General features: G+C 39.9%; 1 protein-coding gene across 3 annotated transcripts in view; it reads left to right on the top strand.

Moving 5' to 3' along the window:
- Positions 1 to 26,009, top strand: part of ASH1L (ASH1 like histone lysine methyltransferase) — a 66,025-nt gene extending 40,016 nt beyond the window's left edge. For all 3 annotated transcript variants that reach the window (XM_075736980.1, XM_075736981.1, XM_075736982.1), the window contains 22 exons: positions 2,248 to 2,342; positions 5,012 to 5,085; positions 6,620 to 6,665; positions 6,899 to 7,007; positions 7,414 to 7,620; positions 8,634 to 8,780; positions 9,751 to 9,859; positions 10,083 to 10,244; positions 10,436 to 10,530; positions 10,788 to 10,945; positions 11,935 to 12,087; positions 12,613 to 12,667; positions 12,770 to 12,902; positions 13,350 to 13,598; positions 14,046 to 14,132; positions 14,395 to 14,485; positions 19,110 to 19,248; positions 19,850 to 20,022; positions 20,529 to 20,695; positions 21,871 to 21,911; positions 22,647 to 22,948; positions 23,710 to 26,009. In XM_075736980.1, the coding sequence (XP_075593095.1) occupies positions 2,248 to 2,342; positions 5,012 to 5,085; positions 6,620 to 6,665; positions 6,899 to 7,007; positions 7,414 to 7,620; positions 8,634 to 8,780; positions 9,751 to 9,859; positions 10,083 to 10,244; positions 10,436 to 10,530; positions 10,788 to 10,945; positions 11,935 to 12,087; positions 12,613 to 12,667; positions 12,770 to 12,902; positions 13,350 to 13,598; positions 14,046 to 14,132; positions 14,395 to 14,485; positions 19,110 to 19,248; positions 19,850 to 20,022; positions 20,529 to 20,695; positions 21,871 to 21,911; positions 22,647 to 22,948; positions 23,710 to 23,801 (2,884 nt within the window). In that variant the 3' untranslated portion in view covers positions 23,802 to 26,009. The remainder of the gene's footprint in view (positions 1 to 2,247; positions 2,343 to 5,011; positions 5,086 to 6,619; positions 6,666 to 6,898; positions 7,008 to 7,413; positions 7,621 to 8,633; positions 8,781 to 9,750; positions 9,860 to 10,082; positions 10,245 to 10,435; positions 10,531 to 10,787; positions 10,946 to 11,934; positions 12,088 to 12,612; positions 12,668 to 12,769; positions 12,903 to 13,349; positions 13,599 to 14,045; positions 14,133 to 14,394; positions 14,486 to 19,109; positions 19,249 to 19,849; positions 20,023 to 20,528; positions 20,696 to 21,870; positions 21,912 to 22,646; positions 22,949 to 23,709) is intronic.
- Positions 26,010 to 27,388: the final 1,379 nt, after the last annotated feature.

The following is a 27,388-nucleotide window of genomic DNA, read 5'->3' as shown; positions in this document are numbered from 1 at the left end:
GGGCCCTGACACTGAATTTAAGCTGCTGCGAGGCTACCGGCATGCCTCAGCAAAGTGAAAGGGAGAGGTCTTCTCATAGTGGCTAAACTCAAAACCAAAATCTTTAGTGCCTGCCCAGAAATCCCAGCCTAAAATAGCTCATTGTCTTCCTAGTGGGAATGTGTGGGCCTGTTAATAAAGACCTTTTCTTGATAGTGTAGAGAGGTCTTTTTTAATTCATGAGGCTTTCTTTTTTTTTTTTGGCATGGTATTTATAAAACTGTGTGTATTGTTTATACTTGATCATTTTAGTATATTCCCCTTTTTTGTGAACAATTATGCTTTATTTTGACATCTCAGCCTTTCCATCCGAAATCCCTAAAGTATCGATGGTCTTTGTTCAGCTTACTGATTTGTCCTAACAATTTTTTCCATGCCTCTAACAATACTTCATGGCTGTGTTTGGAAGGAAAAGAGAGTAGGTGCTTTACCCAGTGTTCTTTGTGACTAGGTCTAAGATGGGTGTGTCTGCAGTGCCTGAAAAAATTCATGTTATATTTTGTGGTTTTCGATAATTGCCTTCTGCATTTCCTTTCCACACTGGTTTCCTCCTTGCAGTTTATGTACCATAATTTGTTTTTCCATTGGCTTTCTTTCCACTGAATATATGGGCATTAAAGGGTGCACATTTGTCTTGAATTAAGTCACCTTTCTATTGAATGTTTTTCCTTTTTTCTTTGCCTTTGGTTCAAGAATTTGCTTGCCTCTTCGAAATGGAGGTTCACACTTTGCCCTTTCAAAATACCTTTCCTTTTCCTCTTGGTAAGAACTTGCTTTCCAGGTCTTGTAAGTAGTTGCTTTATGGCCTTTCTTTGCAAGTTGTAGTGATTCAGTGCAGCACAACTTGAAAGGATGAGTTGGGTTTTGGGGAGGGTTGGGGGGGGGGGTTAATCCTCTCTAGAATATAATTTTTGCCTGGTGGGCAAAGGAGCTATCTGTTTGCCAAAGCAAATGAAATTCATTCCTGTCATCAGTAAACAGAGAGTCATGTTATTTAAAAACTATAACCTTTATTAGTTGAGAGAATGTTACTGCTTTTTGATTAGGAGATCTGTGTGTCCACCTGTAGACATTAAGTGCAAGTATATCATAATAACTATAGCCTTGCCATATAACTCTGTTAAAGGGAGAGTTCTTTAATGGAGAGTATATACAGCATTTAGCTCAACAGAGCCTTTTTTTTTTTAGCAGTATGCCTTAGCTTTTAATTTCACTAAAATTTAGTAACTTGTTATACTTCTGAAATAAGTACCAGAAATCCAGAAAGTGTTAGAAGAGTGTGTGAACCAGAAGTTACTGCAATCCATCAGTTCTGTTTCTGACCTTCAGTAATTATTTTCAGTTGTTGATATCTGTATCTCAAAATTTGTTTTTAAGTTGCATTTTCCATTCACTAGGTGATCAGTATCACATTTTTAATTGAGTCAGCTTTCAGTTGTATGTCCAGTTATTAAAATAAACCCCTTAAAAAAAACTTCAGTAAACTTTTATAGGCTTCAATATAACTTTAATCTTTGGTATATGTAACATTTAGAAGTCTCTTCTGAATGTTTCAGGGCTGCAGTACTAAATATAACCACATCGGTTTTTTCTTGCCATACTTTGTCAGTAGCCAAGAGGAGATGTTTATAAAAGACAGGTTACTGAGCTAGGTGGTTTGACGTCAGCCTGACCCATGCAACCATTCTTATCTCATGTTCTTGTTTTTTCTTTCTGTAAAGGGGGCATCTTGTTGCTTTTTTAACTCTGATTTCAGTTGTTTTCCTGCTTTTCTTGATGAACAGCCTTCTGGAGTAGTACATGAATGTTTGCCCTTAGCAAATTAGGAAAGCAGGCACTATACATGTATAACCTGTCAAATACCTAAGCCAGCAACGTCAGATATGATTTGTTGATCTTCTTTTATTTTTGTAATCTTAGTTATTACTTATATACCACATACTAGGAATTTAAAGTTGATGGTGTCCCATTAGGTGTTACCTGAATAGTAGTTATGGAGAAAAATCAAATCACAAGTTCTGAAATGAACGTGATAAGTGTATTTGGCAAGCAACCTGGAAATCAATTTTTTTGGCCATTTCTATTACTGTTCTCTTGCCTGATGGTCTAGACATTTGTGCCTTAATTAAAAGAGAAAATGTGTTTTTTGCAAACGGCAGGTGTTCCTCATTCTGATTTTTTTGTTGTTGTTGTTGCTGTTGTCCACAGTCCGAAGAGCCGCCTCATACAATTAAAGAAAGAAAAGCTCGAGTACACTCCTGGAGAGCATGAGCATGGATTGTTTCCAGCCCCTATTCATGTTGGTGGGTACTTCATATGTGGTTTAGTTGTTGGGAAACAAGTACTGCACTTGGGTGGCATGGAAGTAGTCTGTTTGGACTTCACAATCTCTCTGCCTCTCTCCCGTTTTTCTTTTTTTGTTTTATTGCCTTGCCAGGTTACTCCTGTCTTTCAACAAGTGAACTTTGCCAAAGGTCATACTCATCTGTCTGTGTTCTTCAGTGCAAAAGTTTTACTCGAGAGGCTTTTTTTTTTTCTGCATGAACTTTGTTCTCGATTTGTTCTCTTATTTACCATAAGAAGATACCAATCTAGTTTAAAACCTGCTTTAACTGCCATAATACATTTGCTAAAATGCAGTACAGTGGTTTTCTTTTCAAACTAATATTACAGTAGAATAGCCAGAGACAATTATGACCACTTGTTAAACCTCAAAAACTAAGCATGCAATAATAAATTCCCCATGCAGTTAATGGTATTTGCCTTCAAGCATGGGTAATAGTGAGGAAGAATGAAAAACTTAGCTATTATAGAAGTTTCTATTTCATCCCCATTTTGAGGTTGCAGGTAGAACAGAAATGAGGTTTAGGGCTTCTCTTTGCCTTCTCCAGAAGGAAGCCATCACCTAAGGCTGGCATGAGCGTTTAGAACTCAGGGAGTTCCAAGGTGCTGTTCAGGGGTCCAGTCCAGTGGACTGCACTGCCTGGAGGGAATGGCCGCTGACTCCCAGACTAATGTTTTTGTAGCTCATGTCATTTCCCAGGTCAAACCAAGATTGATTTATTTTTCGGGTAATTGTTTCAGCTTTTAAAGTGCTGTGATTTCTTACTTCGAGTACTGTCGTGCAAAGAGAGTTTGGGAAATTCCACACTGTTCAGTAGGAATATTTGTCCCATTAAATACAAACGTTTAATTGGTTTGTCGTCTTTAACTGAACTTTTTGCTCCATGTACGACTTTGATTTTCACAGAGAGGTAACAGCAGGCAGTTCGACAGCTCTGTGTGAATCAGTAACTGCAAAACAGGTTTCAGAACTGAATGTGTTAATTTAAATTCTCAAAATCATGACCTTTCTCAATTCCTTTTTGAATTGGGTCATATAACTGTTGCATGACCGAACCATCTGTCGGGATGCTCAGGTTCAATTTGCGGTGCCACGATCCTGCTCTCTTTTCTCTTCACGAGGCCCTAGCCCCATGTCTGTTTGTGCTAGCAGACACAAACAAGCTGCTGCGCTGACGATAAAGCTGCTTCGATTACTCTGTGTTGGGTAGCTGGAGAGTGGTTTAACTGCAGAGCGGAGTTATGAGATTTAGGACTCTGACAGGTGACTGCAGTGGTGCCCGCTTGCGAGGGCTGGAGGGACCTTCCAGGCACAGTGCCAGGGCACCTGAAAGCACCTTTTGTTTTGCCCACTGAGGTCATAGAAGTGAAACCGAATTCCTGGCAGATTTAGCTCTTTCCTGGAACCTGCTATGGATGAATAAAGCATTGAAAATGAAAAGTAATTTAGGGATAAATTGTAAGGAAAACATTACAGTTTTTATTTTCCAGTGGTGAGGGTATGTGTGTGAATTTACATGAAACCACAGACTATTGCTGGAGGAACATAAAGACACTTGTTAACGTTTAGAAAAGCTGCAAAAATCAGGCATGGGACTGATGTCTCATCCTTAGTCACTCTTCTTGCTGCAATTTTGTGACATTCCAACAAAATGATAAGAGAACATTTTAATTTGGCTAGAACTAACTTAGTACTTGTGTCTGACCTGAGGTCTTATGTTAACAAGGAATGTAATGGGTTGGTTTCCTCCTTTTGGGAACAGGTTAGGGGTGACAATACGTTTTAGACTAGAGATGAGATCTGCAGTGAAAGTAGTAACTCCTGTCTAAAACAAGTTTCAGCTATTGCTGAAAATACAGATCATCTTGAAGTCTTTCCGAAACATGTAGGTATATGTTTGCCAAGTCTGAATTCATTCTTAAGTCTCTTTTGGTAAAGGTCATAGGAACAGGCTTGGATACTATTTTAAAACTAATCCAGTTTCTTTGAGTACAACAGTGTGATTTACCATCTTGCATGAATTGTGCATGCAGAATTTTTTAATGCCTATTTATTCTCTGTGCTAACTCATTGTGTTCATGTGTATGCAGAAAAGCTCAGGAGAAAAGTGTCAGCTTTGAGATTCCTCCACAGAAGTTACTAGTGTTTACTGTAAGGCGCAGGGTTGTATTCAGTTTTGTCAGTTACCTGCTGTGGTCCCTTCAGTAGCTCACGTTCAGTGACCCCTCCTGGGTGAGCACCAGCAGGGTTTGAAGTATTCTGCTGTGACTGCTGGAGTTCAGTGGCATCCGTAACGGTCAGTCATCCAAGCAGAGGGCAGCTCCCCTCTGCCTCCTGCCCCACCAGGCATCTCGCGTCTAAGACAGCAGCTTTCCTCACTGTCAGTAAAGGTTTAAACCTGACTACGACAACAGAGTAGAATGCAAAAGGCAGCATCGTGGAGGGCTCTTCCCTGTGCTTGCCACTAACAAAGAAAATGTTCTGGGAGGATTCTGCTCTTCTGCCTTTTTGAGTTTCAGGCGTCGAGAGGCCCCATCAGAATTTGGCGGTGTGCCTAGGAGCAGCCCTTTTTCCTCTTGGGGATATGTGCATATGAGTGTGTGCGACTTACAAACCTTTTTGTTTCAGGAAAGTATCTCAGACAAAAGAGAATTGACTTCCAGCTGCCTTACGACATCCTCTGGCAGTGGAAACACAATCAGGTACAAGATAAAAAGTTACTGGTTGCCAAGATTATGATCAGAAGTCTTAGAAAGAAAATAGCAGGATTCTTACATGAAAACTGTGTTTATGTATCCTATGTATTGATGAATATTCTTGTAGCTGCCACTGTATGAGGGGAAAAAAGGATTTGCATATGTTTCTAATGTGAATAATCTCCATTATTCCATCTCTTGCAAAATAGCAATCCTATGGGTTTCTGCTGAAAAAAAAGTAATTAATTTTGCTTCAGACTTTTATTTTGGTAGTATGCCTGCTTTCTGCAATAATCTTGTTTTAGACACGCCTCAGGAGAATTCAGATGTACTGCCAACAGCACTGAGAAATTTCAGGCCTTATTTTTCTTGGATCAATCCCAGCAGAGTGGAATTTATTTTTCACTTGCAAGCTGAAATTTTCATACTGAGGAAAGAAGAGAAGCTGTTTAACAGTCACATTCTTTTCAAAGAGCTTTAAATATGTGCAAACCTAAAAATAGGAATATTTTTTCCCTGAGAAGTTTCCACCAAGTGATTTAACACAGGATTTAAGGCTGGAGGGTAAATCTGTCCCCAGCTCTACTGCAGGAAAGCGCTCTCAGACATGTAACTTAAGCGTGTAAATGAGCAACACAAATTCCCAGGTGGTTGTGGCTCCAACTACTCTTTGTCATACCACCAAAATCTAATCTTAAAGTAGTGATCATTGTTGACATTTCAGCAGAGGACAGTTTCTTGCCATGTACTGAAGATTACTTACATCTGCCTATCTTATCTATTCAATATTACATAAATAATATGCAATCAATTTCCTTGATATTTTCCATATCTACCTAGAATATCGAGAACCCTGACAGAGTAGTTTTGTTTGCACAATGGTTGTACAGTGCCTATGTGCCACGCACATTACGGAGGGAAGGCTATTCATGCAGTAAATGTGTGTGAAATACGTAATAATTTGAAATTATTCCTTAAAGCTTGTTTGAAAGGGTGGAATATATATGGTTATGAAATGTGATCTGAGCTTCCCTTTTCCCTCCAGTCATCCCCATCTGCAGAGGAAGTTTCTCTAATTAGTAGATGAATCTGCATTTTTCTTGGCTCCTACCTGTAGTCACAGTTTTGATAAGCACCTTAATTTTTCTTTTTCACCATTTTAAGCATCAGCATATGGTAATTCCACCAAAGATGCTTTCTCCTAAGTAGTTTTAAATAATTACTCTTCAGTATTGAACAGCGTTGTTCAGAATAGTCTGTCCTCTGATATCCATAATGCTCTGTTCAGATAGTATGGGAAGAATAAGCAATGTTAGAAAAACTGCTCAGCTAACTCATTAAGCCTAGGTTCTACTTATTCATGTACTTCTTGTGACCTGTTTGCTAATTTAGTCTGAGCCTAAAGAAGAGAATGCAGACGTATTTTCTAGTAATGATTACAAAACTGTTACATATGGACAGAACATAATCTCCCTGATTCTTTTGAATAACAGATGCATTTATGCAATGTATTAAAATTTTCTTTCTCTTCTCCTTTTAGTTGTATAAAAAGCCAGATGTCCCACTTTATAAAAAAATCCGTTCTAGTAAGTAAAAGCTTATTACTAAAATGTGTTAACTGGAATTTTCACATGACACCCCTCCTTTCTGTCATGCTCTTCATCCTACCAAAGACACGTCTACCTTCTTTTTTTTGCTTTATGCAATTGGAATGAAAATATTGTAGATAAATAGTTCTGATTTTTCACCTGGAAAGAATTCTTTTCCCTGTTTGGGTTTGGTTTGTTGTTGTTGTTGTTTTGGTTTTTTTTTCCTCCAGATGTCTATGTGGATGTCAAGCCTCTTTCTGGCTATGAGGCCACAACCTGCAATTGTAAGAAACCAGATGATGGTGACGGCAAGGGCTGTGTGGAAGACTGTCTTAACAGGTTAGAACTAGGTTGACTGACTATGATAAGAGAATTTCAATAAATGTATTATTTCACACCAATTAATAATATCTTTAAGGAAAGAGTTGTGCTGGATGCAAGCCCAGTAATAAAAGTATTGTTACAGAGTGTACAGGGTAAATTTTGCTGCACGTATGCTCCCCCACATCTTTCTTCAGACGAAGATCCCATTAGAAGCTCCATTTTGCTCTTCGAATAGCAGTGAGCACCTGACTGTGAATCTGTGTGTGAATTATACCTTGCAAACAAGAAGCATTTTAGTTATTAAAGAATTTTTGTTCTAATGGAGGAATTTTTTTCTTTTTTTTTTCCTTGTATGATAGAGCTAAAAGTATGCCATTCACCGTCCTTTAACTTCTTTTTTTTTTCTTATTTTTTATTTTAGGATGATCTTTGCAGAGTGTTCACCAAACACCTGTCCTTGCGGTGAACAGTGTTGTAATCAGCGGATACAGAGGCATGAATGGGTGCAGTGCCTGGAAAGGTTCCGGGCTGAGGAGAAAGGATGGGGTATTCGTACCAAAGAACCCCTGAAAGCAGGACAGTTTATCATTGAATATCTGGGAGAAGTTGTTAGTGAGCAAGAATTCAGGTAGAAATATTTATTTGCTGCTTTAGCATGAAAGGCTCAATAAATGACTTTAGTATCTATTATCATTGCTGGGAAATCCTTAGAAACGAAGGGGAGGGTAAGGGGGGAAAAAAAGCATATTTTTCTGGTCACAGCCACCAGAAGCAAGGCTTAGAGTTCAGCTTTTTTGATCAACCAAGTTTTTCACCATCAAATAGGGAGGAATGATTAGTGTTTGGAATGCATCATCTGCCACATCTGCTCTGTAAATGGCAAATGCCACAAGTGAATGTGAATTTGATATAATTATGAGTACTGTGCAGAATTTGAACTGTGGAAGATAGAATTGAGGGGCAGAATGGGGCAGGAAGGGAAAGGAGCTTTTGCAGATAGGTATGAAGAAAAAAGGACAAGTGGGAGCATTAATAACCAATGAAAGAAAGACACTGTAGTCTTGTTAACTACATAGCATCGCAGGATAATTGAGATTGGAGGGATGTAGTTGTTACTCTCAGAGCTCTGTCAGAAGACAAATGCAATCCTCCTGCAGAGATAACTGCTAACACAACCGACTCTTGTTACCGTTGCTCTCTTGCTAAAAAGAGGTAGCTGTAATCAATGGATATAATTCCATTGTGTCCAGTCCCATATAATGAAAGGGAGAGGCTGATTGTTGTACCCATGCATACATATACACACCAAAGAATATATACTTGCATTTTCTCTTCCATACACAGGTTATCAACATGAAATGTATACAAATAGTCTGGAGAACCCAAAAGGGAGCATTCCAGAAGAGCAAATTTCTAAATTCTAATCCAAGCTCTGTCAATGGCCTTGACTTATAAAAATAGGTATAATAATGGTTTTCCTCCGTCTCTAGGTGTACAGTTCTATAAAATATAAAAGATTATAATTGTTTTTTCTTCAAAACCCTCTCTCAGAATTCTTGAATGCGCGATTACTATCTTACTCCCTGTTTACTTTGCAGCAACAAGCAGAATCACAAATAACTTTCCTGTGTTGCTTCCTAGGAACCGGATGATTGAACAGTACCATAATCACAGTGATCATTACTGCCTGAATTTAGACAGTGGAATGGTGATAGATAGTTATCGTATGGGCAATGAGGCTCGTTTTATCAACCACAGCTGTAATCCTAACTGTGAAATGCAGAAATGGTAAGAAAAATATATTCTGTTTACTGGAAGACTGGTATACCAGTGACTAAGATGTAGAGAACCAGATCATCTAAGAGAATCTGATGTAAAATAGGGAGGGGACTCAAGCTGAACAGTGTAAATAATATTTACTGTCATGCTTACATTGCACAAGAGAAGTAATGTAATGTTTTCGAGTGTTGGACGTTTTGGAGACAGGATCTAAGTTTTCTGGCAAGGCCAATCCAACATTGTTGTTTGTCATACTATTACCTGCTACCGATTTTGAAGCGTAAGTAATGCCGTAAAATAATCGATATGTATATATTCTTTCCCTCTGGCAATTGAAATTTTTTTTTTTAAAGCAGGCAAACAGGAAAGTAGTCTGATTTCAGCACACTGTGTGTCATATCAGTACTATGTTATCAGAAGAAATCCAGTGCCAGACTAGTAGGAAGTACTTCTGAGAAATGTTTAGCGAGTAACTTACAGTGTAATAGCAGATGGTCGTAACAGGAACCAGCTGTGGTGGCAGTACAGCAGAGTAGCTTGTGATTATCAGGTAATTCTAGCAATAGTAATCAAGTTTTAAATTTTAAAATCCAACACAAAAAAATAAGTAAAAGATTTGGAGAGGCGACTAATTTTAGTGCATTTTGTGAAATGAGGTATGATGTTCAGCGTAAGCTTTGAATTTAGGGCAAGGGCCTGAGTCTTGGCGGTTGATAAGTAGATCTGCCATGATAGCCAATATAGTTTGTGGCTTCTCTATTTGAAGCACAACTTCCTACTCTTTGTAAATACAGTATTCACTTTTTTGGCTTTCCAAGTTTATTGTAAGAGATAAACAAGAGAACAGTACAAATGAAGAACAAGCGTAATCCAGGGCACAGCAGAAGTGTTGCTTCGTGTCTCTTAACACTTCCACTATGTGGACAAAGACAATTTTCTTTTTAATTATTGGGAATATTTTACTGTATTTTCCCTGCAGGTCTGTTAATGGTGTTTACCGGATTGGATTGTATGCACTTAAAGACATGCCTGCTGGTACTGAATTGACTTACGACTACAATTTTCATTCATTTAATGTTGAAAAACAGGTAAGGATCATAGTGCAAGACCTTGAAAAAACTCACCAAGGACAAACAGTTCTGTAAAGTTGAAGGCTGATTAACAAAACATACTGTGTCGTATTTGACAGAACAGGTTCTTTATAACCTGTCAAGATATCCTCAGTGTTCTGGGCTTTATTTAAAATAATTTCTCTCTTTTTTTTTTCTTTTTTTTCTTTTTTTTTCTTTTTTTTCCCTTTTTTCCCCAAAGCAACTCTGCAAATGTGGTTTTGACAAATGCAGAGGAATAATTGGGGGTAAAAGTCAGCGAATGAATGGACTTTCAAGCAAAAGCAATCAGCCTGTGAGCACCCACAGAAGGCCTGGACGATCAAAAGAGAAAAGGAAGTCAAAGCACAAACTAAAGAAGAGAGTAAGTAGTAGCTTTTTTTGTGGATAAAGGTTAATAGAAAATCAGTTTCTGCCATCAGAGCAAAAAACTGTGTGTTTGTATATTTTAAACTTCAGAGAAATACTACAGGTTCTGTCTCAGGAACTACTTTTACTGCTTTGCTAAGTTCTTGGTGCAGTTTTTCCTGTCTATCAGAATGATCTGTTTTCCAGAGGGGTCACATCCCAGAGGAACCCAGTGAAAGTGTGAATGCGCCAACAAGGCTGACACCACAGCTTCAGATGAAGCCCATGTCTAACAGAGAAAGGTAAGGAATAATTTCAGTGGGTTTTTCCTCAGAAATGGAGTGTTGTGCAAATGTCGAAACTACTTATTTTTCCTATAAGTTAGGGCATCATGAAATGTCTGAGTAAGCGGTTCTTAGTTCTCCTTTAACCAGCTGGAGTGGAATTCCTCTCCGCTGACATCAGAAGTGTACCTCTGAATATCTGTCTTTTTCCCCGCATTAATGAATTAATTTTACAGTATGAAAGTGATTCTTGAATGCATTTCTAATTTCTCTAGGAATTTTGTGCTAAAACACCATGTATTTTTGGTACGAAACTGGGAAAAGATTCGACAGAAACAAGAGGAGGTGAAGCATGTCAGTGACAATATCCATACCACATCACTATACAACCGCTGGAATGGAATCTGTCGGGATGACGGCAATATTAAATCTGGTGAGACCAAAACGGGTTCCTCAGGTTGCTATTTTCAGAACCTATATGACATGCCCATGAAAAGTTTACATAAGCTCTGTGTATAAATCAAATGTAGAGTTACTACAAGATCGATTTACCTTTTGTAATACCTACAGGGAATACCTATATATGTGTTCGTGTATGTATGCCCTTATTGTGACATATAGCAGGGTAAGACAGAAGCTCTTCTTTTTCAGTGTATTTTTTGCATTATGGGATTCTGCAGTTTCCTCTGAAACACTTAATGCTATTTTCTTAAGAACGAGAAGTTTGTATGCTGTAAGCCGTGTGTCTGGTTGCTGGATTTGTTTGTGTTCCTCCAGCAGCCCTGATGTCTCTCAAGTCCTGGTAGAAGTTGTCGTGTCTTGTGTTTCATCAAGAGTGGTTTATCAGAGGAGGATTTATGATATTTAACATTTTCCATGATTGGACCCTTACAGAGAAGGGCTGTTTTCTGTTTACTGTATCCCTAGACCAGAAATAGTTGTGCTGACTTTGAAAATTGTCATTTATCCTCATAATTGAATCGATTTCAGGCCTTTAGGGAACAAAAATGCAGTCAGTTATGGGAATGGGACAAAATATGACTATCAGAAAAAATGTATTAATCCTGCTCCAGAAATAGCACTGTCTTCGTAGGACCATAATCTTCACAGCCAGGCAGGATTTGGTCCCCACTGTCGGGTACATGAGAAGCTGGGAAGTGAGTATTTGGGTGAATTCAATGACATGCTGTATTTGCTCCAGCAACATAAAATACTTTGATAACCAGCTTAACCATTTAGATGAGCAATAAGCCATGAGAGCCAACTTGGGGAATGTGAAACTGAAGGCTTTTACTGTTACAGTAGCTTAGAAAACATGTTAATTTTAATAATTGGTGGTGGAGTTGCTGGACTGGAAGAGATGCTGTGATTTGATCTTTAATTTTTTGTTTAGAGATAATTCTTTTTTTTGCCCTCTTTTAGATGTCTTCATGACCCAGTTTTCAGCCCTTCAGACCTCCCGCTCTGTGAGAACACGACGCTTGGCTGCAGCTGAAGAGAATATTGAAGTGGCTCGTGCTGCCCGCCTAGCCCAGATTTTCAAGGAAATATGTGATAGCATCATATCCTATAAAGGTGAAGGTGACACTCCTAAAAAATTCTCCATTGAAACTTTTTCAGTCTCTGGAACAATGGACTCTCTGAATAGAAAATACTAGCAAAAAATGAGTTTATTTCAAGACGTTAAGTAATCTTTCCTCTTTTTTTTCTCCTCTTTTTTTCTCTTCTCTTTTTTCATTTTTCTCTTTTTTCCTCCTTTTTTTCTCTTTTTTCTCTTTTTTTTTCTCCTGCCACGAGTAATCACTTTGCTTTATCCTCAACTCTCTCCTCTGCCACCAGAATCCACAGCTGTTGCTATCCTTTTAAATTCATTTTTTTCAGTGCTTCAGCAAAATAGTACAATTGACAGAATTGCAAGGAAACTATCCTCCCTTTTGATACATGTAGTCTGATTACAGCAACCAACTTCTAGAAATACAAAAGCATTTCAATTCCCTGTGCCTCAGATAGTAGAAGAGTCTTTTTTTAACCTAGATTGAATATTGTTGGTTACTCATCTTTCTAAGTTTTACTCAAGTAAACTGTGTGTTCCTGTTCCAGATTCTTCCAGGCAGGCTCTTGCAGCTCCACTCCTGAACCTGCCCCCAAAGAAAAAGTAAGTACTTGCTTCTCAGAGCAACCCATAGTTTTCTATAATGGATTTGCACAGCTTTCAAATGCTAGTGAAAATGACATTGTACATACATTCCCATTTTAGAAATGCAGACTATTATGAAAAGATCTCTGACCCATTGGACCTTGCCACAATTGAGAAACAGATCTTGACCGGCTATTACAAAACTGTGGAAGCTTTTGATGGGGACATGCTGAAAGTCTTCCGGAACGCAGAGGTGAGGTGCTCCCTGGCCTGAAAGCTATTGCATAGACAGTGGAGGATATACCCTAGTTTCATGTTCTTGCTGACTTACAGTAATAAAAGAAGAAAAATATTTTAGAGAAAGAGAACTTGGGATGATCCATTTCTGATGAACAGACATTCAGGTGCTTCAGCTTGCTCTTAGTGCCTTAGGTCAGACAGATAGAAGGTCAAGAACATGCATGAATAGCTAACCTAAAGAAATTCCAGTACCTTTTGGAAGAAGTACTTTGTCCTTCCATGGCACATGTAAGATACACAGACCTGCCGTTCAAAGTAAGGAGTAGATGGACAGGTGAATGCCACATTAGTGGATGCAGCTTTAGTGAAGACACCTTTAAGGGTGCATGCAGGGAGGAGGAAAGAACCAAAAGCATGGAACCTGGAAAAAAACCTGTTTCTTTGTTTTGTTTTTATTCAGAAATATTATGGCAGAAAATCTCCAACTGGGCGTGATGTATGCCGGCTACGGAAAGCGTATTATAATGCTCGCCATGAGGCATCTGCCCAAATTGATGAAATTGTGGGAGAAACAGCAAGTGAAGCTGACAGCAGCGAGACATCGGTCTGTGAAAAAGAAAATGGGCATGAGAAGGACGAGGATGTGATCCGTTGCATTTGTGGCCTTTACAAAGATGAAGGACTCATGATCCAGTGTGAAAAGTGCATGGTGAGGCAGGGGGAACACAAAATGAAGCCTGGTGCTTTTTCTATGATACGTAACTAGTGGAACTTTTACCAGAAGTTTCCATGTAGCTAGTAGTATTAATTACCTCTTCAGACCTTCATTTTCTCTCCAAAAGAATTGAGAGATTCTGTTTTCACAGAGGAAATGCAACTTGCATTTCTATATAGAGGAGCTAGCACTTTTCTGAAACCACCAGCAACTCGCGTCTTTAGGCGAACAGAATTAATTTCAACAATTGTGGGCTTTTACACAAACGGTTGCATGGGAATCTTGTCTGTCTTCTGCCATAGTGTGAAATAGTTCAATGAAAATCTTGAATTTCTTTTGGGAAGCTTGTTTTCTTGCTTTCCCTAATATTTTTGAGAAAATGCAATTTGTAAATAAAATCTATCACAGGAATTTCTAATTGGGTTGTGTCTGTTTTTCCAGGTCTGGCAGCACTGTGACTGTATGGGTGTGAATTCTGATGTTGAACACTACTTGTGTGAGCAGTGTGAACCTCGATCTGTGAACAGGGTAAAAAAAAAAAAAAATCTCCTCTTCATTACTACAGTTAGAAACTAAAGCAGCTCTTGCATTTATATTTATTGACATTGGCAAGACCGGTGTGGGATTCTGACTTGATAGTGTAGCTTCCTTGGTTTAGGTTTAATCCAATTAAGTGTCAATTCTTCTTCTCTATCCACTTCTGCATATTTCCAGAAGGACATCAGCCCCATTTTGCACTGATTATGGTGGGCATCTCAGAATTTCCTTCCTTTTTTCTTTTTTCATCCAGGAGGTTCCCATGATTCCTCGTCCCCATTATGCCCAGCCTGGCTGTGTTTATTATATATGCTTATTACGGGATGATCTGCTGCTGCGCCAAGGTATGTGCTAACTCTGGTGGCGGCTGTGATTTCCATCAGATTTTTTTTTTTTCGATTTTTCATCAGTGTACAGAAATTTCTGGCATCACCCTGTTCGAAATGCTTTTATCTTTTTACAAGTAGAAAGCTGCACTCTCTGCTATTATGGGAGTGACTCATAGTAAGAGTTCTCACAGGCTGGTTGATGAAGAAACATTAATTACCTTTAGCACAGATAGGGCTCTCCTTCTGGCCAGATTAGGAAGATGCTGGCCCAACTTCTGGTAGTTAACATTTAGAAATAAAGGCAAAGTACGCTATTGGGCCTTGAGGATTTTGGTGTAGAATGGTCATTAAAACATCCAGCTTATTGCTTGTTCCTTCCCAAAAGTGTATCTTTCTGGACATTGCTTCAGAGCCCTGAGTCTTTCAGAGGCAGCTACACAGCCACATAATTCAGTTCACTGATTATTATTCTTTTTTATTTCATCCTACAGATACGTACAAGGTTAGAAAGAAGCCTATGTAATTATTAAGAGAACTGCTCTTGAATGAGTAAAACCAGTTGGCATGTTTGCTAGAGGGGAATGGGAGAGTCTTCAGGAAAGTGGAGAATTAAAAAAAAAAAAGTCAAAGAACAGTATATTCTTTATCCACCTTGCAGGATTCTAGAATTTACATTCACTGTTCCTTTTTCATTGCTGCTCTGCATTGTCTAGCCTGTCTAGAGTTCAGCCATTTGTTTTTTGCTGAGTTCCTTGCTGGAGAGTGACTCACTTTCTAGGGTTGTATCGGTACTTGCTTTTGTGTGTTCTGTTAGAATGGATTATGTTTTAGCTGGGTTTTGTGGCGTCTTCCCGTCATTCATAGCATTGAGGTAGTTTTTGTCATTTCACTCATGCACCTCTAATCTGATCTTGGTGACTTTAATTAGAGAAATGTTAGTCCATATGTGGCTGAACTCCATGTACCATGAGCAGAGGACAGAGGAGACCAAACTGCCTCTGTTAGGCACCAAATGCCTCTGCAGTTACAGGGAAAAGGTTAAGCAAGGTGTATACCTGGAAGGTGCTAGAAAGGAATGCACAGCTACAGTGGGAAAAAAGGGGAAATTCTTGGATTCGTTGCTGGTCTCAAGTTCTCCACCAAAAGTTCTGAGGCGTGACACCTGCTTATAGAACTTGTTGTGATACAGGTGCCACAGGCATTTTGGAGACAGTAGAAGAAACAGGGTTTTATTCCTGCTGGTTTCTAAAAGCTCATGTAATTTACAGATTCCAGGGCAAAAGAGACCATGGTGACCTTCCTCCCCACAGTCACTCTATGTGTAGACTACTATGTTTTTCCTCAGTGTTGTGTATGAGAAAGTGGCTGATCTTGTGATAAAGACTGAAAGCGGGTTTGAGACCATTGCCTTCCTTTGAGGGTCCACCCTCGCTGCTGGGGAGTTGTGTCTGGACGTTGAATTAGTTTGTCTTCCAGTTCCGAGCTTGAGAAGTCATGTTTTTGAGGAACAAGGCTGAAAAGCTTCCAACTGTGTGAGTGCACACACTTGGCTGTGAACAAATCCCTCTAAATAATTGAGGGTCCTTCAGTCTCTGGTTAGAGGACTTTTTTTTTAATTTCTTGACAATTCTACTTGAGGTTGTTGAGTTACGTACTACAGATGTGCTTCCTCTGCAAAAATTACCTAACACATAAAACCAGGAGATTATGCAAATAGATCTGATCAGTTGATCCATTGCATCCTGCAGAGCGAACAGAGAGTTGTACTTCCAATGCGAGTTGATAAACAGAAGTCAAAATGGATCTTGGAAACGCCGCATAGCCAGAAACTGTCATATGTCATTATCTTTGATGCAGAAGCAGTAGCAGCTGCCTGTCTTCCTTGAAAACAGAACTATAAACTCCCTTTTTGAGACAGGGGTAGCTCTTTCAGTAGTTAGTAACATCTGGATAAACTGGAATTGAAATCAAGCTTCCTAATCCTTCAGGCAAGAGAGTACCCGTGTACGTTTCTTTCTGAATACTCATTTTTTTAGTCGGGTACAGTAAGTACTAGAGTTGCTTTATTCTCACTGAAGAGGTAGGGAAGAAGAGTTGAAAGTAGGTAATTTAAAATAACAGCCAAAAAAAAGTGGTTTTATTTCCATTCTGCTTGGGGCCAGCAGCTGCTCTCAGCAGGTACCTTACTTTTTTTCCTCTACAGGTCTTTTAAAGAAATTAGGGAGCTGGGTTCCTTAAAAGTAGTTTAGTAACATGAAGATGATGTTATCCCAGCTTTAGTTCAGATAGTAAGAAGAGCTGATACAATGGGTGAGTGCAGGCTAATCACCAGCAAATACACACTGAATCCTTGAAGAGCTTGCACTCTGCTAGCTTGTCTGCAAGCCTATGTCATTCTGTCTTCAGTCCATTTTTTACTTAAGCGAGAATAAAACTCTATCTCTCCTTCCTGCAACTTCAGCTTCTATTTGTTTAATAGCGATACTGGTATATCAGAAGGTTTAAAACCTGGCGTCATGGTTGTAGGCAGATATCAGTGCCCGTATGGCCCATGTCATCTCTGGTTTAAATCAGAGGATTTTTTTAATAGTGCAGTGTATTGTCACTGTAACGGTGGAGTACAGGTGACAACATAATATTTTAAAGCGATTTTTGTGTATGAGGAGTCCTCAGGAGCATCTTTTAAACTTATACAAGATTGATAAATGAGATGATATTTATGCAAATGTAATTACACATCCTTCACTTTAATCCTAAATTTGGCTATAAGCTAAGGGAGAGCAAACCTGAGGTGTTCTGAACCTGGGGCCACATTGTACTCGGTGGTTCCCTAGCATCTTTCTGTGAAGCTGTGGAAGTAACAGAGACTGAGCCTGTTAATTAATTAAATAACAGTAACATACATGAAAGGAAAATAGACGTAACTGCACATACACAAAAATAGTTGTGTACTTTGGGAAAAAAAAAATCCGTGAGTCATTGCAATTTAATGGAAACATAAGAGAAATGCTCGGCATGAGTCAGAAAGGCAAAACGAGTGTTAGGAATTATTATGAAGAAAATAGAAAAAGTAGTTGTGCCGTTCTGTAATCTTACAGTGTGTCTGTCTTGCATGCTGTGTGCTATTCCTGTCATCCCATCTCAGAAACAGTATCTTGCTACTTGTAGAAGCAAGCGAGATGACATGGGTAATCAGTTGTGAAAGACCTTTGCTGGGAATAGAGTCAGGTGATGTGGAGGGTGATATGATAAAGGTCTGTGAAATCACTGGCATAGTAAGGTGTAACAATATAGAAATTAGGGAACAAACATGGGATTTAGCAGGTAACTTAGTTAAACAATAGGAAGTATTTTTTCCACGAAAGCATAACTAAACTATGGAAAGCATTGCAACAGGAAGTTGGAGAGGTCAAGAGTATAAATGATTCCAAAAAGATTAGACAGATTCTTGGAGGAAGGAGTACTCCCTGCCTATTTATGCACAGTGGTCCAGCTATAGCCTTCAGCTCTGAAGGTCTGTAAAGCAGACATTAAAGCAAGCCTGAAGGGGACACCTTGGGCAGGCTTTTCCTATGTCTGCCTTATTCCCATGCTCTTTCCTCCTGACATCTGCTACAGCCCACTGTTCTGGCTAGCATATTGTGCTACGTGACCTTTGATCTTACCCAGGGCAGCTTTTCTTAAATTTTTATGACCTGGGATCTCCCAGGTTCATTGTGAGATAAGTAACAGAAAAGACGGAATTGATTTTTAAATACTATATACTAAATCCAATGATACTTTCAGTAATACTTTGAGTTTCCCAAATGTTCTCCCTCTGAAACTCTTCAGGTTCTTTGTGAATATTATTGATTAAAGTTTTTTTCCCTAAAGGAGAAGGGCTTTTTGGATGGAGCAGTGTATTTTCACCCTATAAAATGGTGGCCATTGTCACAAAGAAAGATGCAGTATGCAAGTAAGAGTGGCAGTTGAGGCTGGGGGGCAGAAAGGAAGTACTAATAATGCCGTTTCACAGATCAGAGCAGAGAAATTAAAGACTTCATTCAGTCACAGGATGAAATGAATAATTAGAAGTTTAGGGACCTGTTTAGGGGTTGCATTTGGGAAAGACTTTTTTAGTTGCCAGGAATGTAATTTTGTTCAGCCCTTTTTGAGTTCTTTTTTACCTTTCCTGAGCTATGCATCTTATCTTATTTGAGTTCTGCTGGGATAATCAAAGGCTTGGGGCTTCTCAGTCAATGATTAATTTTCTTAATCTCTCTAAGTAACTTCTCTCTAAAATCTTAAAAAAAATTATTTAAACATTGCAGCTATATCTAATTTCTATACATTTTCCTAATCAAAACTTATTTTGTTACATACGCTGCGGTCTGTCATAATTTATCTTGATTCATTACATGTTACTATTTTCGGTCTGGACATACAATTCAAGTTACATTTAGTTCTCGCTATAAAGCTTTTTGCGAAAATGATCAAGGTAACCTGTCTTATTTCTGCATTGGTTTTGCAACACTCTGTACAATTCAACATTAGGTAGCTCTGTCATGTTAGTTTTAATGAAACCATTTACTCCTGTATTTTTGGTGTGCTGGACTCGTGAAAAGTTCTTTACAGGCGTGTATTTTGTGCCTATTGCCAGGTGATTGTGTTTACCTGATGCGAGACAGCCGTAGAACTCCAGATGGACACCCTGTCCGGCAGTCATATCGGCTGCTGTCCCACATCAACAGGGAGAAACTCGATATTTTCCGCATTGAAAAACTCTGGAAAAATGAGAAGTATGTTCAAGGCATTTTTTGAATTTGAGACATTCCATATACCTACCTGTCAAAACACAGTAATTTTGTGGAAGTCTTGTCATAGCTTAAAAATGCAGGACTGAACACGGTTCAGTTACAAAGGCTTGATGATTTCCCGCTTGTCTCTGCTTGTGCTCCACAACTGCAAAGTAAAAACCTGTAAGGTTGGAGGTTTAAGCGAGGGAGAAGAGATAGAAGTTGAAGCACTTTCCTCACTGTTGGAATAGGCTGAGAATACGCACTGACAGCTGAATTGGTTCCGCTAACGATCACTGACTTGCTAAGCCACTGTAACGTGACTAAATGCATATGCCCCGTAGATAGCAGCACAGTAAGTCTGCTGTGTTCATAAAAATCACACTAGGAGTATTTCCACCTACTGAAGGGGGAAAGTTGAATGTGTAAAATTCACGTGACTTTGCTTTTCGTCACAGTCTTTGCAAAAATGCAAGATAGATAATTCAAAATTAAGTGAAGGGCATTAAGTAAAGTTGTATCATGGGCGCATGGAAATAGTCTTTTTTTTTTTTTTTTCCCCCTTCTGTTTCTCTCTTTCTCTTACTTTTACACCTTTAAACAGAGAGGAGCGGTTTGCATTTGGTCATCATTATTTCCGTCCACATGAAACACATCATTCCCCTTCTCGAAAGTTTTATCACAATGAGCTCTTCCGGGTGCCATTGTATGAAATTATCCCCTTAGAGGCCGTGGTGGGAACGTGCTGTGTTCTTGACCTATACACCTACTGCAAAGGTAAGGAAACTCAGTGGGATGAGAAATGAAATATAATACACCTTTCTGGTAATTTGGGAAGTGTGATAATAGTTACTGCTGTAAAAAGGCAGTACCCAATGTTTACAGGGTATCAGAGCTGAGGGACCACTATTGCTTCAGCTTTGGGACAGGGATTTCTCTTTTAAGAGGGCCAGTACTGAAGAGACAGCAGCAGGGTGGGGTTGTGGTGGGCAAGGAAGACAAAGCGATGGCAGTTGATAATACTTTTTGTAAAAGTTTGGGTACTATTTGATTAGAGTATACAGGGTTTGCTCTTAAATTGAACTATCAATGTGTCCGCTATTATGATTCTGAATCATGGAGAACAAATATGAATGCCTGCCATCCCAGTGAACAGCTCTGACAGCCCCCTACTTCTCTGACACTATGTATGGCTTGTTCTTGTTCTGCTATACCATGTGTTTCCTCTTGAATCTGATTAACCTTTTTTTTTTTTCCCTATGTGCTTTGTTTTGAAACTGCAGGGAGGCCAAAAGGTGTGAAGGAGCAGGATGTATATATTTGTGATTACCGTCTTGATAAATCAGCTCATCTCTTCTACAAGATCCACCGGAATCGTTATCCTGTCTGCACCAAGCCCTATGCCTTTGACCACTTCCCCAAGAAACTCACACCCAAGAGAGACTTTTCAGTAAGTGTTTCTTATCTTAGCTTCCTTACTCTTTACTGGAAGCCTGGACATATATTTGGAAAGCCCCTGGCTCTCTGTTTATGGATGAAGCTTGGTAAACCAAAGGAAGCTGACACATAAACATACGCGATCTGGGTGAAAAGCTGGCTAGAAACAAAGCTTGGGATGCAAAATTGACTGTAGACAGAATGTGCAGTTTAAAGGCAAACAGATGTTGAATAAATGGTTGTATAAGTTGAATGCATAAGTTGGAGATTGTGGTTTCTGACTGAAATCCAGATGTTAGTTTCATTTCAGCCACTCCTGAGTGAAGGAAATCTTAAAATTCGCTTTTTGGTCGCAGTTCTGCAACCGTAAAATAATTTTAGACGTTTCAGCGACTCACACAACATATAGTCCAATGTGAGTTTGTTAGCCTGTATCAGGCTTTCTTTTCTTTGGTGTAATTACACTGTGTTGTAAAAAAACTTGCTTAAAAAATGTTTTTCAGCAATTGCTTTGAATAGTGATTCCCAATCCAGAAAAGCAGTATTTCCCTCTTCCCATTTCCCTCCTCTATCAAATGACATACTGCTTACTTTATATACAATTATCACTGAAAATGGATGTTTTATCAAAAAAACCAGCAGGCAGATAGACAGCAAAATCATGAAGTACAGCTTCCCGTAACATCCTCCACCTGAATATCTGTTCATTTCATGTCTCGTTTTCCCCTATTCGTGGAAGTAGCAACTTTTTGTTGTGCACGTCCTCCTACACAGCGCTACTTTGTCTCTGAGTGCAGAGGTATCAGATCTGGCAAATCTTTTGCAAGTAAGCACTTTTCTTCCTGGAAACAGCGTTTTTTGTGGTAAGTTTAGAGCTGGTTGCAAACTTTTGCTGCGCAGAAAGCAGACATTATTTTTATCATGATGGTCTATGGCTTGAAATTTATTTAGAAGATAGGAAGAATCAGACAATAAGTCTGGTCTGGCTCTAATTTATCCTTGTTACGTGACTGTGCCTTCTCCTTTGAATTCGTCTGATGTGCAAGATATGCCAGCTCTATGCTGGCATTTCCAAAGTGTCAGATAGGTGAGTCCTGTATCGGTACTTCCAGAATATTAGATAAACCAGCACTTCCTTCCACTGTGAATTTGATTTGGTATTAACCATCATCTTTATTGTTGTTATAGCCTCATTATGTACCAGACAACTACAAGAGAAATGGAGGCAGGTGAGTCTTACCTACCAGATTGTTTGCTGAGAAGAGATGAGATAATCTTGTTTGTTTGTCAAGTGTCCACTCTTTTTCCTGCCCATTTCCCCTTGGTGCTATGAAATAATAAATTTAAATTATTTAAAGCAATGTTCTAAACTTTCAAAGAGATAAAAGGGAACAAGTGAGGAGGAACAGAATATAGAAGCAACTTTAGTGTTCCTTAATAACATACGTAAGGAAGAGTACAGAAGCCGTTTTGAAAGTTAGCAGAAGCAGCTGAACGTGGGAGATGGCAGAGCCCAGGACAAGAGCATCCAGCCTTCCTGCGCAAGGGGGGGACGGATCCCTGAACAAACTGCCCGCGTTTGCATTGTAGGAAGAGCCAGGGCCAATGCACTCTCTTAGTTCTGTTAGAGACTTTAAAAATACCCATCAAGAGCCATGACTGTTGCAGAAAAACATCAGTAAGTGCAGAGCTCAACCGTTTTGGAACATAAAAACCTTTACAAATTTAAATTAAAAAGAAACAATTGGCTTTTAAAAGACTGCATTTGACTTTACGCAAACAAGATGATCTGAACGTAGCCTCCCATAGATGGTAACTGGTGGGTTTGAACGCATGTATTCAGTCAAATGGCTGAGATTCCAGAAAGCCCCCGACCTACTGAGAAACCCTTGACTCACTGGTAATTGGCCTTCCGGGTGACTGTCTGAAAAACTGTGGTATCTAAACCCTTCTTTTCCTGCTAGATCATCCTGGAAAACGGATCGCTCAAAACCACAGATTAAAGACTTAAACCAAGAAGAAGATGCTCTTCCACTTATTGAGGAAGTATTAGGAAACCAAGATCAAGCTTCAAGTGATATGCCTAGCCTAGAGGAGCCAGAAAAAGAGGCAGTCTCTAGTGAGACCTGTGAGACTGATAAAAAAGTGGAAGAAAGCAATTCCGACACAAGGCAGCTGTGCACTCCAGAGGAAAGGCGGCATATTCAGAGAGAAAGACTTAATCAAATCCTGCTAAACCTCTTAGAGAAAATCCCAGGGAAAAATGGTGAGATTTTATGCTATGGTTACACAACAGCATTTCTTCTGCAGCTTTGTTTTTAGGTTTCTGCAGGTTTTGCTGCAGACCGTGTTGATAAAATAAATGCTTTTGTCTGAATATATTGATGGTGGACCTTACAAATATAATTAGTTTTCTTTGCAGTAATGTTTTCTTTTGCAACAGGAGTGGTTTCCACTAATTCTGAATGAAATTTCTTACGACTGACCCAGTGTATTGTATAATGTTTTTAGTAACTACAAAAACTTTCTGAAGACGAATTCCCCCCAGTCATTCCATGTTTACAGCTGAGAAACTTAACAGATACACAAAGAGACACTGAAGAGAATTTGGAAAGTCTCTTTAGACTTTTATTGAGCTTTCCCCTGGGTTCTAAGTAGCTTCTGTAGGTGTTGTCTAAGCTGTAGAATGAGGGTGCAGCGGTAGCACTGGTTAGGTATGTCTCTGTTTTTAATTCAAAGCCTAGTATGAGCTCTGTCCAGTCTCTTTTGTGTTCTTGGGAGTCAATGCAAAATAAGCACAGACTCGGAGAATAATTTGGGTTGGAAGGATCTTCGGAGGTGATCTGGTCCAAACGTGACTCAAAGCAGGGCTAACTTCAAACTGAAATCAGGTTGCTCAGCACCCTGTCCAGTGGAGTTGCGAACGCCACTATGGATGGGAACATCCTTGACAGAACTGTGAACAGGGAAATAGGGAATCTGTTCCTGGTGTCACCTTCTTTACCAAAAGCCTGTGGTCTGTTGCAGCTATTGATGTCACTTACTTGCTGGAGGAAGGATCGGGAAGAAAGCTGAGGCGGCGCACTCTCACCATCCCGGAGAGCAGCTTCAGGAAGTGATGCCACGAGAGGAAGCTGTGGTCTGGAGTCTGCTACAAGGTCTGCTGAGGACTGCGGGCAGGAGCCCAACTTCCTCTGCACCAGCCAAGGAAAAGAGGGCAGCAGAAAACTGACAAATATACAAACAGTTAGCACTTAGATGTCTGGGTTGGCAGGTTGCCCTACCCTGCTCTGCAGTGCTCTTATGGTGTGTGTGTTGTTGGGCGTGCCTTGTATTGATGTTAGGTACTGAGAAAAACCTCGTGGTTATTGTCCAGGATGGTCAAATTTAATTTATTTTTGCTTGATATTCCCACTCAGAGGAAAAATAAAACAATTAAAAAAAATGGGGAGGTAAGAAGGATAAGGACTGACTTACTCTGATGAGAATATTCCCCATGTTCACCAATTAACCTGTGATTGTACGAGATACTGTTGGCACCGCCACGGCCCGTGCCAGTGAATGAAATCCAGATGGGAGGGTGAAGGCCCAGTGGCTTAAAATTAAAGGCTGCCCTAAAGCTGTGGCCTCTGATTTGCACAAGTTCCAAGAAGAGAGGAACGTACCCAAACGTGCGAAAGGTTCACCATGGAGCGGCCAGCGCGCACACGTACCTTTGGTCTGTGACGAGGAGAAACTTCCAGTGTCACCCTGGAGCAAAGCAGGAGTTGGCTGGTTGAGGCACTTGTTCTGCGTCATGGAGGGGGGAGGGGGCTGGGTGTGACTTTTTCACTTTTTTCTGCGGAGAAATTTTATAAAGCAAGTCAAATCCTGACAACACCATTGCTGTTGGTTTTTTTGATAAGCTGTGGTTCTTGTGTGTCTAGTGTGTTGTGCAAATTAAAATCTGTTAAAAGAAAAAGGAAAAAAAAATAAGGAAACCTTCACTACATGAACCGTCAAGCAGTATTCAGAGCGAGTATTTGTTGTGAACTGTAGAATATATCAACTGCTAACACTATTCTTGTGTTCTGGTTGTACAGCTTCAAATGTCCGTCTCTTAAATTAAGAGACAGCGTATCTCGTGCCGCCCTCTCTCTCTGCCCCGACGAAAAGTATTACTCCCGAAAGCAACAGCCGAGGCACTGATTTCTCGCCGCGTGAAGTTGCAATTGCCATAACGTACCACGAACCAGTGCTGCGGCAGGGCTCCTGTCCTGCGCCCAACGACCTTCCCGGCGTGCGGAGCCACGAAGCTGCCGCCCGTCTCTGGCTGTGGCAAGGGGAGGGGGTGGTCGGCGTACGCTGCCCCTTTAAGATGGCTTTGCTTTTTTGTCTTTCAGACGTACATATGCATATACAGTCCTGTTTTAGATGTTCTTATAAGAAAACCAGTTTTTAATGTGCCAAGTTGTATATATCTGCTGCGTGGATGTAAAGCAATACAGTAGTTACATGTTCCTTTTTAATGGACCAAGCTTGTCCTAATGTACATTCTTGTTATTATTATAATTATTTTACTCTTAGTGGAACATGACTCATTCCATTAACTTTTATGTGTTGATTTAAAAAGAAAAAAAAAAAAGAAAGGAAAAAACCCTTTGAGAAAAAATATTTTATTAAAAAAAAAAAAAGAAATAAGAAAATAGTTTGGAATATTTTCTTACTGTAGAGAAGCACTGTACAGTACCAGGAACCCTGAGTATAAAATACTCGTGCGTGTAGTAGGAATATCGCATGTCCAAAATCTTGAGTTGTCTCATTTAGTTTAAAACAGAAATCATTGTCTCAAATGGTGTTAAACACTAAAAAGTTTTTAAAAAATAAAGTGCGTACAGAAGCGAGACACTAGCTCTGTCATTTTATCTTTCTTTTGTTGAAAGACTAAACAAAATGTTTTTTAGACAATCAAATGTTAGGTAAGTGCAAAGAATTGTTTTTCTTACTGGTGTAGAAATTAATGACTTTTTTTATTTTTCGGTTATTTTATAATAACGAGAAGACCAGTGTGTCACCAGGATCGCTGTTTTAAGACCAGGAAGCACTACATTATTGCAAATAGATATGAACTCTTAGTCTGCATGGGTGTAGGCTGTGTGATTGCTGAAAATAAATGCTGCTAATATATTTCCTTTTTACAAAGCATATCTAAATAGATCATTGTTTTGATGTTAATCTTTGTAAATTATGTATTACCAATTTTAACATTGGATGTAATTGCATAAAAAGCCTGCATCTCAATCCTGAGAGAGTCTAGTATTAAATGGAAAATCTTTTCCTATCGATGACTTGTGGGATTTTCTTTGACATCTCTTTGGTTTTCTTTTCCTGCCTCTGTCTCAGCTGCTCCTGTCACGTTCTGACTCTCTTACAGCCTGTTTTACGGGGTTGTCGCCCCGTGTCTTTCAAATATCCGGTGGGCTGACGGTGTTTCACAAGGGTGTAGTTTGATGCCGATGGTTCTCCTGGTCCAACCTTGGCAGGAGGGATGATGGCAGCGGGCATACAGAGAGACGGGAGCGTCAGCGCAGTCACCGTCTGCCCGTCAGAGGCTCTAACCGTGATGGTGTGTAACGGCAGCTCGGTACGTGAACCCCGACATCTGTGAATTTGGTGCCTGTTCCCAGACATCAACCCCGGTAGCTCGAGATGCTGCCACCCGCATAGACGGTGGATTCGGTTCTGCCAGCGTGGTGGCTGCATCTCGCAGTGGCAGTGCGCACAAATGACTGCGCTGGAGGGCTTCTTCCCCTCCATTCCCAAAAAGTCGGGTAAGCTGGAGGCTGCGGCGTTGGGCGCCGTCGGCCCGATCACGTACCATCGTCCTGCCCGTGCCTGGCACGCAGCGGGACCTTGGGGAACACGGGAGCTTTGTGTCCCTTCAAACCAGCCTTTGGACCTGGCCTTTCCTCTGATACCCTCTGGCAAGGCTGGCACTAGTGAGATGGGGCCTTACAAATCTTTTCGGGTTTAACCTTCCTCTGGTTCAAACGTGGTTTTTGGGCGTAAGTGTGGTAACTGTGTTGCTCAGGAACGAAGCAGCTCATTGATGACCCTCCTTTCATGTAACTTTGATTTTCCATTCCCTACCCTGAATCTGTGGTGATCAAAAATGCCATACTTCACCTATATACTTGTCTTCCTTTTAAACTGGAGACACCATGCCAACAATTGTAGTGATTTTTTTTTTTTTTAAATTAAAAAAAAAAAAAGTTGAAAAAGTACCTGGATTCATCTGCTGGCTTGACCTCATTTTTGAAGTCAAGAGGCAGCTGTGGAATTCAATCAAACCTACTTAAGGCAAACTAAATACCATTATGTCTTAACTGGAATGTCCCTTGTCTGAGAGTATAAATTCCAGAGAGAGAGAAATGAAACTGAGAACAGAATTTATAAAAGAGAGTGGCTTTATCCTCGAAGCAGAACACAGCCTGTGGGTTGCAGTGTGGCCCTTTGCCACCGAAACAGCGGAAGTTGGAAAGATGAAATGTGGTTCTTGGGCAGTATGAGAGAGCTCTGCCCCAAAGGTTGCCCCCAAGACAAGTTGCTACCCCCCTGTGGCCCTTTGCTGGACGCTCTCCAGCGTGTCCGCAGCTCTCACTGCGCAGTCCAGTGCAAAATGCAAGTAGTGCAGTATGAACTCACAAGCAATGGGGGGGGAAAACAA

The sequence above is a fragment of the Balearica regulorum genome, chromosome 28, assembly GCF_011004875.1.
Source record: "Balearica regulorum gibbericeps isolate bBalReg1 chromosome 28, bBalReg1.pri, whole genome shotgun sequence".
Classification (NCBI taxonomy): domain Eukaryota; kingdom Metazoa; phylum Chordata; class Aves; order Gruiformes; family Gruidae; genus Balearica; species Balearica regulorum.
The sequence above is the reverse complement of the archived record's forward strand: the minus strand, read 5'-3'. Positions and strand labels throughout refer to the sequence as shown.